This window comes from Aristolochia californica, unplaced genomic scaffold (genome assembly GCF_029961685.1).
Source record: "Aristolochia californica isolate CCGP_79_NKW_82.1479 unplaced genomic scaffold, dmAriCali1.0.hap1 SCAF_7, whole genome shotgun sequence".
NCBI lineage: Eukaryota > Viridiplantae > Streptophyta > Magnoliopsida > Piperales > Aristolochiaceae > Aristolochia > Aristolochia californica.
The window spans coordinates 39,853,970-39,868,994 of record NW_027182268.1 but is presented as its reverse complement, the minus strand read 5'-3'; the positions used below and the strand labels follow the sequence as shown (position 1 = coordinate 39,868,994).

The window sequence follows — 15,025 nt, the reverse complement described above, 5'->3', positions numbered from 1 at the left end:
GCTTTGAAGAAAAAACAAAAAATGGGTATACGATTAAGTCATCCAAAACTATTTTTCTTAAACTTTTTCTTTGTCTCCATGATTTGGTTTTCTAGTCTTTGAATCAGAATGATTTGATTGAATACAAATGAACAAAACTAGCGTTGCTTTTCAAATGAATGTTTTTGTGTCTGATTATTGAATAAAGTTTATACATAATTATGTAGTTTTTATGAATAATTTTCTGATTTGATTGAGTACAAATGGACAAAACTAGCATTACTTTTCAAATGAATATTTTTTTGTCTGATTATTGAATAAAGTTTATACATAACTATGCACTTTTTATGAATAATTTTATACAGAGGTTATGTCCAATTTCATGTAAAATATATGTATAATTTTATATATAATTTATTTGACTTATATTTTCTGTAAAATTTTAAATATAGGTTGGAGCTCAAACTTTGCTTGAACTCGATAAAAATTATTAGGCTCAAGTTCGATTACAATTTTAGACTCGAGTTCGAATTCAAAATATTAAAATAAAGTTCAGTTTGGCTTCGCTCAAAGCGACAACATCTCGAGTGAGGGAGACAGCATCCAAACTAGTTATTGGAAGCTGAAATATTACCAGTAGATGGATTCATTAGAGAAAGCACAGGAGATAGAGAATGATTTAATGGTTTATGGAAATTTTCGACGATCAAACAAGTTTGCACTTGACAACCCATGTTGGAGAAGTAGATCTATCCATAAAACTAATCAGAAATGTCAGCTTCGTAACCTCATTGCGGGGTACCGGATGATCCGGACTCCCACCTCATCATCTAACTGGATTGCCGTAAATCACCAGATACCCATCGATTACGGAGTCCTTGATTTCCTGTCCACGCCTGTTCAATTCTGTCATAGAACTCAATCCGACAGCTTTTCGGCGGAAAGGCGTCTCCACCTCGCCACTGTCGAAAACTATCCTTCCGCGTTCTTGTCTGCATACCGCGTCGATCATGTCCGGCGGCTCACACATCCTCGTCATCCCTTACCCTGCGCAAGGGCACCTCATCCCCCTTCTTGATCACGCCCACCAGCTTTCCTCCCGGGGTCTGCTAGTCACCGTCCTCGTCACCCCAAAGAACCTTTCCCTCCTTTCCCCTCTCCTCTCCAACTCCTCCTCCATCCAGACATTAGTCCTTCCATTCCCCAAACACCCTTCCATCCCCGATGGCGTCGAGAACGTCAAGGACCTTCCCATCTCCTTTTTCGGTCACATGATGCGGGCTTTCTCATCCCTTCACCAGCCCGTCCTCTCCTGGGCCCGCTCCCAACCGATACCTCCCTCAGCCGTCATCTCCGATATTTTTCTCGGCTGGACACTCCACCTCGCTGCCGACCTCGGCATCCCTCGCCTTGTCTTCTCGCCCTCCGGCGCCTTCGCGATTTCTGTCATCAACTCGCTCTGGAGCCGCATGCCCAAGCGTCCCAACACGTCTGACTCCGACCATCCAGTCTCTTTCCCGGAGATACGGGGGACCCCTACTTATCCGTGGTGGCAGCTGTCAACCGTCTACAGAAGCTACAAAGAGGGGGACGAATTAGCCGAATTTATTAAAGACGGAATGCAGGCCAATATAGCGAGCTGGGGACTCGTCGTCAATTCATTCACGGAGTTGGAGAAACAGTATCTGGAGCATCTGAAGAAGGCTCTGGGTCATCTTCGTGTATGGGCAGTGGGTCCATTACATTTACGCCCAACGGAGACTGACAACAGAGGAGGGTCCAGCTCAGTCCGGCTAGAGGACGTGATGACGTGGCTAGACGGGCGGGAAGAGAGTTCTGTGGTTTTCGTCTGCTTTGGAAGCCAGGCGGTGCTGTCGCGGCAGCAGATGGAAGCGGTGGCGAAGGGACTTGAACGGAGTGGAGCCGCTTTCGTGTGGTGCGTGAAGGAGGCGACCCGTGGTCACGACGCCGGAAACTTCGGCGTAGTACCCGCTGGATTCGAGGCGAGCGTCGGCGAAAGGGGCATAGTCATAAGGGGTTGGGCCCCGCAGGTGGCGATACTGAGTCACCAATCAGTGGGCGTGTTTCTAAGTCACTGCGGGTGGAACTCGGTGCTGGAGGGAATCGTGGCGGGTGTCTCGTTTCTGATCTGGCCGATGGGGGCCGATCAGTTCGTGAACGCGACGCTGCTGGAAGAGTCGGGTGTGGCGGTGCGGGTATGCGAAGGTGCAGAGACCATTCCTGACCCGGCAGGATTGGCTCGCGCGGTGGCCGAGTCGGTGGGTGTAGAGCGGCCACGGTGGGGCCGAGCGAAGGAGTTGAGTGCAGCAGCGTTGGGTGCGGTGGCTAGCGGAGGGAGTTCCATCAAGGAGTTGGATGGGTTGGTGGAGGAATTGATCGGAACCAATCCCTGACGCAATTGGTCGATCCTATTGCGGAGTGAAGACAGAATAAGAGGAGAAGGGTGGTTTTAGTGTCTGTACTTAAATACTCGAGAAATTGGTCTTTGTGGAAAACCAGGTAGATCGTTATCTTCTTCGATTCCAAAGTTTAAAGCTATTTCCATGGCGACTTTCAACCTACCATTGAAAATAACCAACTTCTTGACACCTGACACGTCATCACATCAACAAGTCGTCCGACGTGAACGATAAATTACCATACACATCGTCAATGCACGATGTCAGTATTCCTTTTTCTCATGTTTTCCTTTTATTATTGATTTAAGTTTATTTGTAATTTAAAAATATTAATATTTGGTTCTTAAAATCTTGCACATTTTATTACCTCCTAGTTAATATAATAAAAATATAAATATATTTATTAATTATTTTAAAATTATTTTTCTAATATAATTAATACCTTACATTGTTGATTTAAGATAATATTTAATTTAGTACAATATTTTGTAAAAAGTTTAAATTAGTTTTTTATAATCTTATTTGAAGGTAAATATTTTATTGCCTTATTTTTTATAATAATAAAATATAAAAATTGTATATTAATTCATTAAAAAAAATCATATTCTTACCTATTTAACACCTTTCATTATGATTAAAGATATTTTTTAATTTAAAATTTTATTTGAAAAAAATATTCTAGTTTTTTAAAATGTTATGTATTGTACGCGTTCCATTAACTTCTATTTATTTTAATAAAGTATTAGAAAAAAATATAGCATGGTTGGCTTTTTTACTCAAACAAAACTATGCCATATGTATATCTTCAATGCAAAATTAATCACTTCCACAAACTGAATTTGATTTTAAAGCATCATATGTGTTGAAGGTTCTCATGTTAAGTTGTGGAGATTAATCAACGCCCTACACTGAGTCGGTATGCGGATTGACCTTTGCTGTAAGGTCGTTGCGGGGGTTGGAAGGGAGACGGTAAGGCCCCCTCCCATGGGTGTGGGGGTTGAGCCCTCGCCCGGTCCACGATATATTAACTATTATTTCATTAAGGGCAGTTTGAAAAGTTTACTCTTGTATCACAATTACCCTAGTTTCCTCTTTATATTTGGAGTGCCGCTATTAGGGTTTGACAATCCGAGAAGCATTAGTTGCGGCCAAGAGAGGTTAAAGAAAAAACCACCTATAAGTGTGTGAGATTTCTCTTGTAAACTATTTCATCTTTATAATGGATTACTGTAACAGCAGAAAACAGGACGAAGTCTCACCTTGAGGCAAACTTGTATAAATCTTGTTTGTTCTCATGTTTGTTTTTACTTTCTTGTGCTATTATTATTATTGTTCCCGTTAGTTTAGAATTAGGGCATCTAATTCCAAAAATCCCACGCAAGGAGAGGGAGCTATATATATATATGATATATATTACTTTTATTATTTTCGCTAGCAACCATAATGGCAATATCGGCTTAAGGGGCCCTTCTCTCACTCTTTGTCCCCCCTGAGTACTTTTGATTAGAGTGATTATGCGGATAGAAAGTTTCACTTGTTAAAGAACATATAATAATGTAAAACTATGATGTAAAACCAGTATTAAATGAAGATTTTCATCGATATTCCATGGACAATTCCTTCTTCAGTTTTTCCTGCAGAGGGATGATTCTCAACAACATTTCTTGATAACATGAACCACCTCAATGAAGAAAGCAACTAGGGAATAGATATAAGTGGAGATGTGTTACTAGTGTTGACTACAGAAAAGATGGCCAACTCTCAGGGCGCTGATAGTTGAGCTTTCTGCCCAGTGTTAAAGTTCTTGCAGGGGCTACTGAGTGTCGACCAACGGGGGCAACTTCATCGTTGTTTAGCCTGGCGAAGAGAGAAAGAGGATGCCCAGTAAAATCGCTCCAACAATCTAATTTCTTCCTAGCCCCAAATCCCATTTCTAATTCCCGAACTCGTTGTTGTCGCTGTTGAATCCCGACTAATTTGAAGCCTCGCTTGAGCCCTTGTTAAGTAATGAGCTGGCTCACGAGCTTCTCAATTGAACCATGGTTTGCTCATGTTTAGCTCGTTAACTTAAACGAGTCTGATGTTGATCTTAAATTCAATTTGAGATCAAGATAAACCAAACCAAAATGAATCGAGTCTGAATGGAGCCAAGCTTGAGCCGCTCGGTTCGATGCCACCCTACTCAAGCATGTTCAGAGTGTCTAAACCTGCTTTGAGAAGCTTTTCTGATTCATTTTTTTTCAGAATTTTCTTTGATCGTCTCTTCTTTAGATGCAAAAGAAGACCCTATGCTTCCACGAGTGAAAGAAGTCCGCTTCGGGTTTGGAAGATTCACTTTATCATTGCCCTTCTCAACTTCCATGGCCACGAAGGTCGGAGTAGTCTTCGCCACGAGGAAGTTGCCGCTTTTCTATGTTGAGCAATATGAAATAGAATTAAGTTGCAGTGAGGTTAGACAAGTGTAGCAAATATGGGAATAGCTCGGTTGTATATGCGTGTGTGTAGAGAGAGAGAGAGCAAGAGAGACCTTTTCATCCTTGGCTGCCTTTGTTCCAAATTGTTTCTCTAAAACACCAGGTCTGTCTGCATTAAAACAACCAAATTTTCATATAGAACTATGATGATCATCTTAATTGTCTGCACTACCACAAAACTGTAAGAATTGAATTTCTAACATAATGTAATGTAGACGGAATAATGGACACTTACTTCCAGCCATGGCGATCAAATTCCAAAAATTGCAAAATAGTGTCTCGTCTATTCAAAAGTTCTTGATGGAGAAGACATATGCTAACTCTGCTAGACCATATCCGAATTTTTATATTCATCTTTTACTATCAAAACAGGGAGGTTACAACTGCCCACCTTCCTACGTCTAAGGGATAATGGGTCGTCTATAAAAAAGCCGGAAATTGCTAACAAAAACTACCTCAAAACCATACATTATTCTTTACGCTCTTAAGTAATTTGGGCGATAGGAAATTTGGAGAGTTGTAGTTCGGGAAAAAAATGAACATAAAATATCTCTGAAGCAAATTCCTTTGAATACTAAGATCGAAATACATACATATACTGAATGATATATCTCACTTGTTTTCACACATATAGAATAACAAAGAAGAAGCATAAATACTGAAGAAAGAAAAGAAAAAAAACAGAAGCTACCCTGCAATGACTACAGAGTGGTGATTTTTTTCTCAATTGTTCTTTGGTGGATGGGGTTTTGGCACATAATAGTCAGCACTAAAGGATAGAAAACTCCCTACAGTGATACTCATAGGAAGAATGCTTCTTTGATCTATGACGCTCAGTTTATGCTCTACGTAGGGCTCCCCCTTTTCATTCTCACATTTGGCAACAAGAGTTGCACCTGAAATCTTTGAAGCAGCTTCCAGCTTCCCCTCTTCAGCTTTCATCGACCCCATCACCTGATCATCTGCCTTTTCTACCATTCTCCATCCTCTAAGCTTTCTGCTACCGGTAGTAGTGGCCTCAAGTTTCAGCGGACATTCCTGGTAATTAACACGTATATCCATTTTGAGTGGAAGTCTTCATATTATATAAGATGGTTTCATCACTACTGAAGTTCGACAACCTTACCTGCTGAACAAGAACTGCATGGATGCCATTCAACAAACGTCCATCTTCACTAGGCACCTGTTTCGCTTCTGCAATCAACACGTTAGAAGGTTTGTTATAAAGCTCCAAAGACATGAAGCAGAGCGAGCAGAAAAAGAAAACAAAGAAAGAGAACTAAGAGCAGAGACCTTGAAAGATACTTGCACAGGAGTGAGGTAGAGCAAGAAGAACCAACATACGCCCGAGTAGTAAGCTGTGAAATCTTATGGGTATCATTTTTCCTTTTCCTTCCAATGCTTTATTTGCAATAACGACTGAAAGAGAAGAGAGAGGAGGGAAGAGAGGTGTTAGGTGGGATTTATAGAGTAGTCGACGGGGGTCAAAAAATACTAGTTAGGGTTGCAGGACCACCTCTGAGGATATTTTAACTGCTACTTGTCACTTTTATCTGGTTAAGAGTCCTTGGGCTTTTTTCGTAAAAGCATGGAACAACTCAAAGAGAATGTGCTCAAAGGTTGAAATTTTGAATCTGGTTTGTTGGGGGCGACCTGAAAACGGAGGCCTGCGATGTAGGATAGTGTGGAATGGAAGATATGAGTGTTCCGGGCCTGTCTGCTGCCATGCATGCGACAAGAACAGGGAAGGTTGTGGCCGAGGCCGGACACACACCGGACCTAGGGCTCCGCTATTTATATTATTGGACTCTAGTTCCCATATGAATAAAAATCTGTGCTGGGGACATAAAAGTATGGTTCTTTCTGAGACTTTGAAGCAGAAGTAGATGAAAGAGAATCACGAAACCGCAACTCGGGTCTGGCACGGTTTCTTATACTGGTTAGTGGAGGTGATCTTAACGTCTTCCTCTATTGCCTATTAAGAATGAATCTGAAGAGAGTCTCCTCTTTCAGATCAATCGGCCTGATGCTCCTTGAAAATGGCGGCTCCTTTAGATTTTTGACCATGGGAAACCTTACGCATGACTTTCTGTAGCTAGATAAGAGACAAAACCTCCCCCTCTGATTCCACAGTTGTTCCTTCTATACATTTATCTATGCTACAGTGAAGCTTATCGTTTCAGACAACAAAATCACATTCAAATTTTGAAACAAGTTGTGCTAAGGGTGTTCAGACTTTTTTTTTATTATTTTAATCTCCAATCGGGTGCCATGACGGAGAAGATTTTGTGTTGCCGCGTTTTCAGGAGCTGATCAGAAATTTATAAATATCCTAGATGTAAGGAGGAAAGTGAGACATTAAACCAACCTGGCATCAGAAGCACGCCATTTCGTTCCACGAATTGCAGATTGCAGCAGAGTTTGTCTCTTTGAATTGCTTCAAAGGGTGAGCTAGCTCTTAATCTACTACTGTCTATTTGCAGAATTCAAGCATATGAAAAACGATATTATTGAAGAGAATGAAGAAAAATTACTGTCAAGATGATCCCAGACTGTAATTAGTTTCATCTGCCGGTTTTGATACGTTTGAGGGAGGGAGAAGGCTTGAGGAATGCGGTAAAGTGGTCCACTGCCTCTTGTGAGTGTTTTTACGAGATTCGCGTCAGTTTCTATTTTCTCTGGTCAAACTTTGCTTTCGAAAGCCACTCCGGGGACCAGGTAAAGACGTGTCAAATTACGAGAACTGGGAGGGGATGGTTCGGTTTATGTAGGGTTGACTAAATTTATTAGTTGGATTTTGGACTTATTTTTTTTCAACTAATAAATTTAATACATTTGTTCTCTCTAATCAATATGGGACTATTCATTGATTGGGTAAGGTTTGAGGTTATAGATTTTCTTAGATTTTTCGAGTTTGGGTTTCTGTGTTAGAGTGTCTGACTTATAGGACTGAAAGAGAGTGAATACATGTTTGAGACCTAATTATAGCACAATCGGAAATTCAATAAGAGCAATTGAAGATAATAATAGTAGTAAGAGGAGGAGAAAACAAGAAAAATGAAGAATCCTTATTGTCTTCATATGTGGATTATTTGTAGTTGTCTACAAAATCTTTTTGAAAAAATGCAATATCTTTTGATTCATGAATTCATATCGATTGCTTCATACTCTATTGGAATTGGCGTGTGAAATTATAGAATACTGAGGGTGCAATAATGTTGTGTACCACGGCTAGGTAATGTTGGAACCTGAACAAGTTTTTTTTTTTTTTTTTTAAACTTCATCTTCAACCTTGCCTGCTTTGTCACTCTGAAGAGAGTGTTTTTTATTCCATTACAAAAGCTAACAATTTCAACAGAATTCTGTACGAGCTCCACCGTACTGTCTTTCTTCTTTCTATCTTCCTTCTATTCCTTCTACCCATAACGGAACGAAAGTAGCAGCAAAATTTTCTTAATCTAGCTTCACATGACTGGATATTCCCGATTGCTATGGAAGGTAGAAATCATTCCTGAAGCCACTTAAGGTTTTGCTTTGTTAGATTTATTCCCAGAAACAACAAAACCCCTAGAAACCTGAAGCGTCTTGTCCTTTCTGACATCCTCTTGCTAATGGCCGTAACTATTAACTCTCTGAAGCTATTCCCGGCTGTCACCTAGCTGGAAACAGTTGGAGCTGATATAGAGGTACGCTTTGCTCCATTGACCAGCCTCTGGATTCCGAGACGATGGATGCATTTCACAGGGAATAGTGGAACGATGAACCCGAGTTTTAGAAGTTCTACAGAGATTTCTAAGAAGCCCGATGATATTTCTACACGACAGGAGAACCTCTATAATCTCAGTAGCAGTGTCATTTTCCTTTTCCAGTCTTCATGTGTGCCTCCCAGTGCCGCAATTAATATTTCCAGCCAATCGCATTTACCACTCTTAGAGAAAAAAGGAGATACAGAAGGCAGGATAGGTGCAGCGTAGGCAGAAGTAAAAGAGTAACAGGATTGTAACATGCAACAACCCCCCCGCGTTTCAGTTGAGTGAATTTATGAATCTTCAGAGGATCGAGCTCAGGCACAAATGTTTTCAGTGACTTACTGGGTCACTGGCGCAGCAGCATTGGGAAGCTCTGCGGAAACGATGGGGAAGAGATCAGTGAAAAGTTTTTCTTCCGTATTGCACTCTCTTAGCCTCGGAATTGTGCTCTTTGCCTTCCTTTCCGTGGGTGCAGAGGAGACGAAGAGCCCACTGGCACCCGCCATGTTCATCTTTGGCGATTCATTGATCGACGACGGGAACAACAACTTCATTCCCTCTCTTGCGCGAGCTAACTATCAACCCTATGGGATCGATTTTGGGTTTCCTAGTGGACGGTTCTGTAACGGCCTCACTGTCGTAGATTATGGTGGTAATGTTCCTCTCTTTCTCTCTCTGTCGATCTACATTTCTCTCAGTCGAAGTAACTGGTTCAGTCTCTTTCCTCATTGTACTTTAATCCTCTCCTGGTCCAAACCAGATATTACTCTTTCTCTTCTCCCAATCTTCTATTCTTTTGGCTATTTACAGGGGTTTAATCTGTTTTAACATTTTGTTATGTTTAAACTTCTCCAAATTGACCGTAGCTCAACTTCTGGGTTTGCCATTCACGCCACCATATCTGAGTCCGACATCAAAAGGCGCTAAAATCCTGAGAGGAATCAACTATGCATCAGCTGCCGCCGGCATCCTCGACGAAACCGGCAAGCACTACGTTAGTCCTCTGAAACTCTCTTCCGCAAGTTAAAATTAGATTCTACATGTTTCCTCCTTCCTATTTCCATATCGATTAGTTTCTACGAGAAACGACAGTTCAGATGCAGTCGTCTGAACATGAAGCTTTAAATCAAATGTGCAAAGGGAAATTAATAAGCCGGAGCCTTTTGTGAGACACGCTTGGCCACGAATGGAAAACAAATCTGTTACAAGGAGCAAGGGCTTAGGGATGCTTCAGAACATTGGCTCCATCTTAGTACCAATTAAATGGACTTTAATGGAGTTCATAGGATATCCATGAGCCAAATTGTAAAATTTAGGGAACCCCATCCTAGAAGAAGTAAATGCTTTGCTACTGCATGAGCACATTTAGGGTGGGGGTCCTTCTGAAGGGATGGTCTACATGTCACCTTGAACTTCAATACCTCCTGTGGATACAGACTGTCAGATGACAGTATTATAAATACGTGAATGGCCAACCATAAGAGTAATTCTAATTAAACCGTGGCAGGAACACCTGAACCATTGGCAATGGCGGAAAACAGAAAACCCAGTTGACACTCCAATTTCTGTATTGTGCATGTGCTTCTTGTTAATGATCTTCTGTTGGCAGGGAGGGAGGGTGTCCTTCAACGGGCAGCTAGCACTATTTGAGAAGACGTTGGCGCTGGATCTCGGACTTCTTTTCCAAACACGGGAAGCCCTTCTGCAATACCTGGCGAAATCCATTTTTGTCATCAACGTTGGCAGCAATGACTACATCAACAACTACCTCCTTCCAAAGATATATGCCAGCCCCCACGTCTACAGCAGAGAAGCCTTCGCAGATCTCCTCATCTCCATCTATTCTCTGCAACTTTCGGTAATCGTCTCGCTCCTTTCTAAATTCAATGCTTTCCCTTACAAGGCACCAACCTTTTCAGAAATCAATTACAACCATACTGAAACTTGAGAGGGATATCGTCGAGTCTCATAGCCTCACATACAGATATTTATGTTGGTATTTAAAACGCATTAGACCAATTAATGTTTCTGGGTTCATTTTATCAAGTATGGACTGTCTGTACCTTGAATCTGCAGAAACTATATGAGTTAGGGGCGAGGAAGATAGTCCTGGTAGGGATCGGAGCGCTGGGCTGCATTCCAAGCCAGTTAGCTATGGTCAATGGAAATGACAGTTGTGTGGAGCGAGTAAACTACATTGTCTCTGCGTTCAACGAACGGCTTCAGCAGCTTGTCCCCTCACTCAATTCAACCCTCCCTGGTTCATACTTCGTCTTCCACGATGTCTACAGCGTTTTCTCCGATATCGTCCACAATCCTTCCAAATACGGTAAAGCAGATTAACGATTCTAAAGATATTAAACGGAAACTGGCCAAGGAATGTTTACAGTTGATTAATTGATTTTCTGATTTGAGTTGGTGTAGGGTTTACAGTAGCAAACAAGGCATGTTGTGGAAATGGAAGGTTTGGAGGCACGGTCAGCTGTCTACCCAATCAAGTACCTTGTCTTAACAGGGAGGAATACGTTTTCTGGGATTCCTTCCATCCGACCCAGGCCGTTAATGCCATCATAGCCCAAAGCTGTTACACCCCAGAAGCAACAAACTGCCATCCTGTCAGCGTCTACGAGTTGGCGAAGATATAGATCCCCATTAAAAAAGGCGAAGAACTGCCAAGCTGCGCTGCTGCTGCTTCGTTCCCAATTATTCTGTCACCGATTCTTCAAAATAAGTCTATCGATTGCTTAATCTTGACGTAGAAAAGTTGGTAGAGTATGATTAACGTTGGCTTTATAACCCCGGACAGTGAAGGTAGGCTTTGGTAATATGTTTTTGTATTAAGTTGATATAGCTACTAATGTCGTAATAAAAGGCACTAGCAGTAACTTGTTCTTGCTTTTTCTTTTTCATTGCTCTGCAACAAGAACTCAGAAAGTTCTAACCATGAGAAAACTGAAGCAATTTGTCACCTGGTGAAATTTCCATCGGTAACGATGATAACCCTTTCAAGAATTCCACTATAAAGTTGTATTACTTAGCTTCGATCGGATCAATGGAGTTGGTTCACACGTGTGGGGTTGGCTGCACCTTTGCTCCTTCCCCACCAGCGTGTGAATTTAAATTTCCCACTCTCGAGTGCTCGGCTACTTCAATTATATCACGCGTGCTTTCGACCTTTTCCTCGCCGGAAATCTCTCCCTCCCCTCCGCTTTCCGCCTTTGGACACTACTCTCCACCGGAAATTCCACGCCCAGATCTTGAAAAGACACCCTGTCTCTCCCTAGACCCTAGATTCCTCGCTTTTTATGGTCCGACCTCACCGGATTTCGCCGTTTCTTGCTTTCTGATTTGATAATAATCCCGCTTTTTTTTTTTTTTTGGTATTATTGCTTTGGAAGATGGGGGCCGTGAGTTCTTCCATGGCGGCGAAATTTGCCTTCTTTCCTCCAAACCCGCCGTCGTATAAGCTCACTGTCGATGAGTCTACCGGGAAGACGCGGCTGACGGACGTTCCGACCAGGGAAAACGTGGACGTGATTAAACTCTGTACTAAGAGAGGCAACGAGATCGTCGCTATGTATGTGAGACACCCGTCGGCGACGCTTACGCTTTTGTACTCTCATGGAAACGCCGTGGATTTGGGCCAGATGTATGAGCTGTTCATCGAGCTCAGTCTTCATCTCCGTGTTAATTTGTTGGGGTTAGTGTTCGTTTCATTGTGCGATGTTGGAGGTTTTCTTGTACTTCATTATTTTTTGTCGTCGTTATTGGTCTCTGTGTGTCCGTGATGGAGAGTCGATACTGTTCTGTATCTTTGTGTGATTTTTATTTTATTTTATTTTTCAAACTTTAATATTTCTTTGATATGTGTATGTGGATTAGTGCTAAACCCAAGTGTTTACGTCTTGATAGGACTCAGGCTCTCCAGTCTGTTATTGATTGGAAAACTTAAATTTGTCTAAAAGAAATAAACGCAATTCTACCTACTGTTTGATCCGTCTTCTTTTTTGGTTTCTGATACTGAATTCCTCTGTTTCTTTCATGGTTTCATATTTAAGAATAACTCGAGTTGCTTGTTTTTGTATATTGAAACAATTGTGGAAGCAAATTATCTAGCATTTCTGCAATTTCAGTTATTTGGGTACTTTAATGAGCAAACCATTTACTACTCTTGTCTTTCTGACTCTTCTCAGTTTCAGTTAAAAAAAAAAAATACAGTGCTGTTCATCTGACTCCTCATACTTGGCAGGTATGATTATTCTGGGTATGGTCAGTCATCTGGAAAGGTGAGGTATTGCCTTTCAACAAAATGTTAGAGCTTGTAAAAGATTTTTTTGTTTTTGTTTTCCTTGTCAAGTTGGGTTGATTTTCCTTGCACCCTCTGTTTTGTATAGCCAAGTGAGCAAAACACTTATGCAGACATTGAGGCAGCATATAAATGCCTTGAAGATATACATGGAGCAAGGGAGGAAGATGTGATTTTGTATGGCCAATCAGTTGGTAGTGGTCCCACTTTGGATTTAGCAACTCGCTTGCCACGATTGAGAGCTGTTATTCTGCATAGCCCCATTATGTCCGGCCTTCGTGTAATGTATCCTGTCAAACATTCATACTGGTTTGACATATATAAGGTTTGCATTCTTTGCTTGTATGTAGGTTATGGTGTTTATGAATGACGAGGGTGATCGACTAAGTCCATTACCCTAATCCCCCTCTTCTTTTCTCCAGATTCGTCACTCTTATTCTTCTCCTCTTAAAACCTTCTCTCCACAACTCTTCTTTTTCTTCTCACCCCTTAATCCTCTTCTATCATGATTATACATCATGGAATCTTAACAGTTTTATCAAGAAGAAAGAGGAAGTAGAAGCAGTAGGATGTCTAGCAACACCAACCTGGGGATGCAGCTGTTTTATTATTCCTAAATGGGGGATTAAGAAAAGAAGGAAAATGTGAGCAAACGTAGTGAATTTCAGCTATAATTGCGGCAGTACTCCTGAACCTGTAAACTGGTTTCAGGTGATGCATTTACTGACCATGAAGATCTTCCTTTATGTAGATAGTCCTCCAGTTAGTGTATTGAAGATCTTGAGTCATGCAATTCTCTATAATCCACATCTTGGAGTGCTTCAATCCGATCAACTTGAATTCGCTGTGTATATTTAACTGTAAAATTGCTGGAATATGGTTCAAACTAAAAAAATTCCCTGAAGCCACTGAAATGTAGCTTAGCATTTAACTTGTGTAAGCTACTTGCCAAACAGCTTGAAGCAAAAGGGTAGGATTTTAATGTCAATTGGCTGCATTTCTGAATATTATCTGTTGGTGTTTTAATTTCAAAGGTTTGAATTCTGTGGGAAATCTTGTCATTATTGAATGTTCTTATTGCCTGTTTTGCAGAATATTGATAAAATTCCGCATGTTAACTGTCCAGTGTTGGTAATCCATGTGAGTATTCCTATATGATTTCTTTTTCCTCTTTGGAATAGCTAATGGTGGCATATATGAACTTGTCTTCTTTTTCTACTGATGTTGAGTTCACTTGTTTGGCTAGTAATCTTAAATTCTTTGAATCAATTTACATTCTTTGTCAGTATATCTGGTTCTTGTAGGGAACTGCAGATGAAGTTGTGGATTGTTCTCATGGTAAGCATCTCTGGGAGCTTTGTAAAGAAAAGTATGAGCCCTTATGGCTCAATGGGGGGAATCACTGTAACTTGGAACTGTATCCTGAATACATAAGACATCTTAAGAAGTTCCTATCAGCGATTGAAAAATCACCCAAGATAAGGAAGGAATCTAACCCTGACTCAGAAGCTCTGTCCGGTCCACCTCGAAGAAGCTCTGATCGTTTTGAGCTTTCCCGGAGGAGTACAGAACACAGAGAAAAGTGTAGGCAAAGCATTGATGTTCGAGATAAGTGTAGCTCAGGTTCAGACCGAAGGGAGAAATCACGGGTTAGTACTGATCGGAGAGAAAAATCAAGAAAAAGTGTGGATCGTTCCGATAAGGGAAGGCTCAGTTTGGACCAACCAGAGAAATCAAGGAAGAGCATTGACAGGTCTGATAGATAGAACTGGCTTAAGAGTGTTTTATACTTTTTTTCCTTTCTCCTTTTAAAAATCATTCATGTTTATGTGGTTGTCTTGACTGTTGCTGCAATGGTTGGTGGCAGATTTGGAGATATGATTAGATCAGTTGGATTGTGCAATATCGACTGTTTCAGGCATGCAGCTGCAGGGATGTATAACGAAAAGAAGGTCAGTGACTGGGTTAAGAGTTCCTGAAGTTCCACTGGTTTGTTTTGTGAATGGGTTAGAAGCTTGAAGTGTAATACTATCTCTGTTTTGTGCTTTCAGCTGTAGAAGAGAAATTGACGGGTTATCTGCTCCATTACCAGGTTTC

General features: G+C 41.2%; 3 protein-coding genes across 4 annotated transcripts; all 3 read left to right on the top strand.

Moving 5' to 3' along the window:
* Positions 1 to 777: 777 nt before the first annotated feature.
* Positions 778 to 2,617, top strand: LOC137936864 (UDP-glycosyltransferase 89B2-like). The gene has a single exon (XM_068781797.1). It carries the CDS (start codon positions 990 to 992, stop codon positions 2,391 to 2,393), a length of 1,404 nt encoding a protein of 467 aa, XP_068637898.1. The 5' UTR covers positions 778 to 989; the 3' UTR covers positions 2,394 to 2,617.
* Positions 2,618 to 8,898: 6,281 nt separating this feature from the next.
* LOC137935889 (GDSL esterase/lipase 7) lies at positions 8,899 to 11,591 on the top strand. The gene is made up of 5 exons (XM_068780286.1): positions 8,899 to 9,274; positions 9,489 to 9,616; positions 10,232 to 10,480; positions 10,699 to 10,951; positions 11,047 to 11,591. Exons 1-5 carry the CDS (start codon positions 8,947 to 8,949, stop codon positions 11,265 to 11,267), a joined length of 1,179 nt encoding a protein of 392 aa, XP_068636387.1. The 5' UTR covers positions 8,899 to 8,946; the 3' UTR covers positions 11,268 to 11,591.
* Positions 11,592 to 12,020: 429 nt separating this feature from the next.
* LOC137935890 (uncharacterized) lies at positions 12,021 to 15,020 on the top strand. 2 transcript variants are annotated; one of them, XM_068780287.1, is made up of 7 exons: positions 12,021 to 12,322; positions 12,872 to 12,908; positions 13,017 to 13,253; positions 14,021 to 14,068; positions 14,233 to 14,681; positions 14,796 to 14,880; positions 14,980 to 15,020. In XM_068780287.1, the coding sequence occupies exons 1-7, from the start codon at positions 12,021 to 12,023 to the stop codon at positions 14,983 to 14,985; spliced, it is 1,164 nt and encodes a 387-aa protein (XP_068636388.1). In that variant the 3' UTR covers positions 14,986 to 15,020. The 2 variants fall into 2 exon arrangements, with proteins under 2 accessions (XP_068636388.1, XP_068636390.1); XM_068780289.1 differs by lacking the exons at positions 14,796 to 14,880; positions 14,980 to 15,020 and having other exon boundaries at positions 12,872 to 12,913; positions 13,022 to 13,253; positions 14,243 to 14,426.
* Positions 15,021 to 15,025: the final 5 nt, after the last annotated feature.

What these genes read in the sequence shown, in the direction of transcription:
- LOC137936864 (XM_068781797.1), top strand. Translation starts at nt 990, where the DNA reads ATGTCCGGCGGCTCACACATCCTCGTCATCCCTTACCCTGCGCAAGGG.
- LOC137935889 (XM_068780286.1), top strand. Translation starts at nt 8,947, where the DNA reads ATGTTTTCAGTGACTTACTGGGTCACTGGCGCAGCAGCATTGGGAAGC. An exon ending in ACGAAACCGGCAAGCACTAC is followed by an intron (nt 9,617 to 10,231) that starts GTTAGTCCTCTG and finishes TTCTGTTGGCAG; the next exon opens with GGAGGGAGGGTGTCCTTCAA. An exon ending in CCACAATCCTTCCAAATACG is followed by an intron (nt 10,952 to 11,046) that starts GTAAAGCAGATT and finishes GAGTTGGTGTAG; the next exon opens with GGTTTACAGTAGCAAACAAG.
- LOC137935890 (XM_068780287.1), top strand. Translation starts at nt 12,021, where the DNA reads ATGGGGGCCGTGAGTTCTTCCATGGCGGCGAAATTTGCCTTCTTTCCT. An exon ending in GTCCAGTGTTGGTAATCCAT is followed by an intron (nt 14,069 to 14,232) that starts GTGAGTATTCCT and finishes TGGTTCTTGTAG; the next exon opens with GGAACTGCAGATGAAGTTGT. An exon ending in TCAAGGAAGAGCATTGACAG is followed by an intron (nt 14,682 to 14,795) that starts GTCTGATAGATA and finishes GGTTGGTGGCAG; the next exon opens with ATTTGGAGATATGATTAGAT.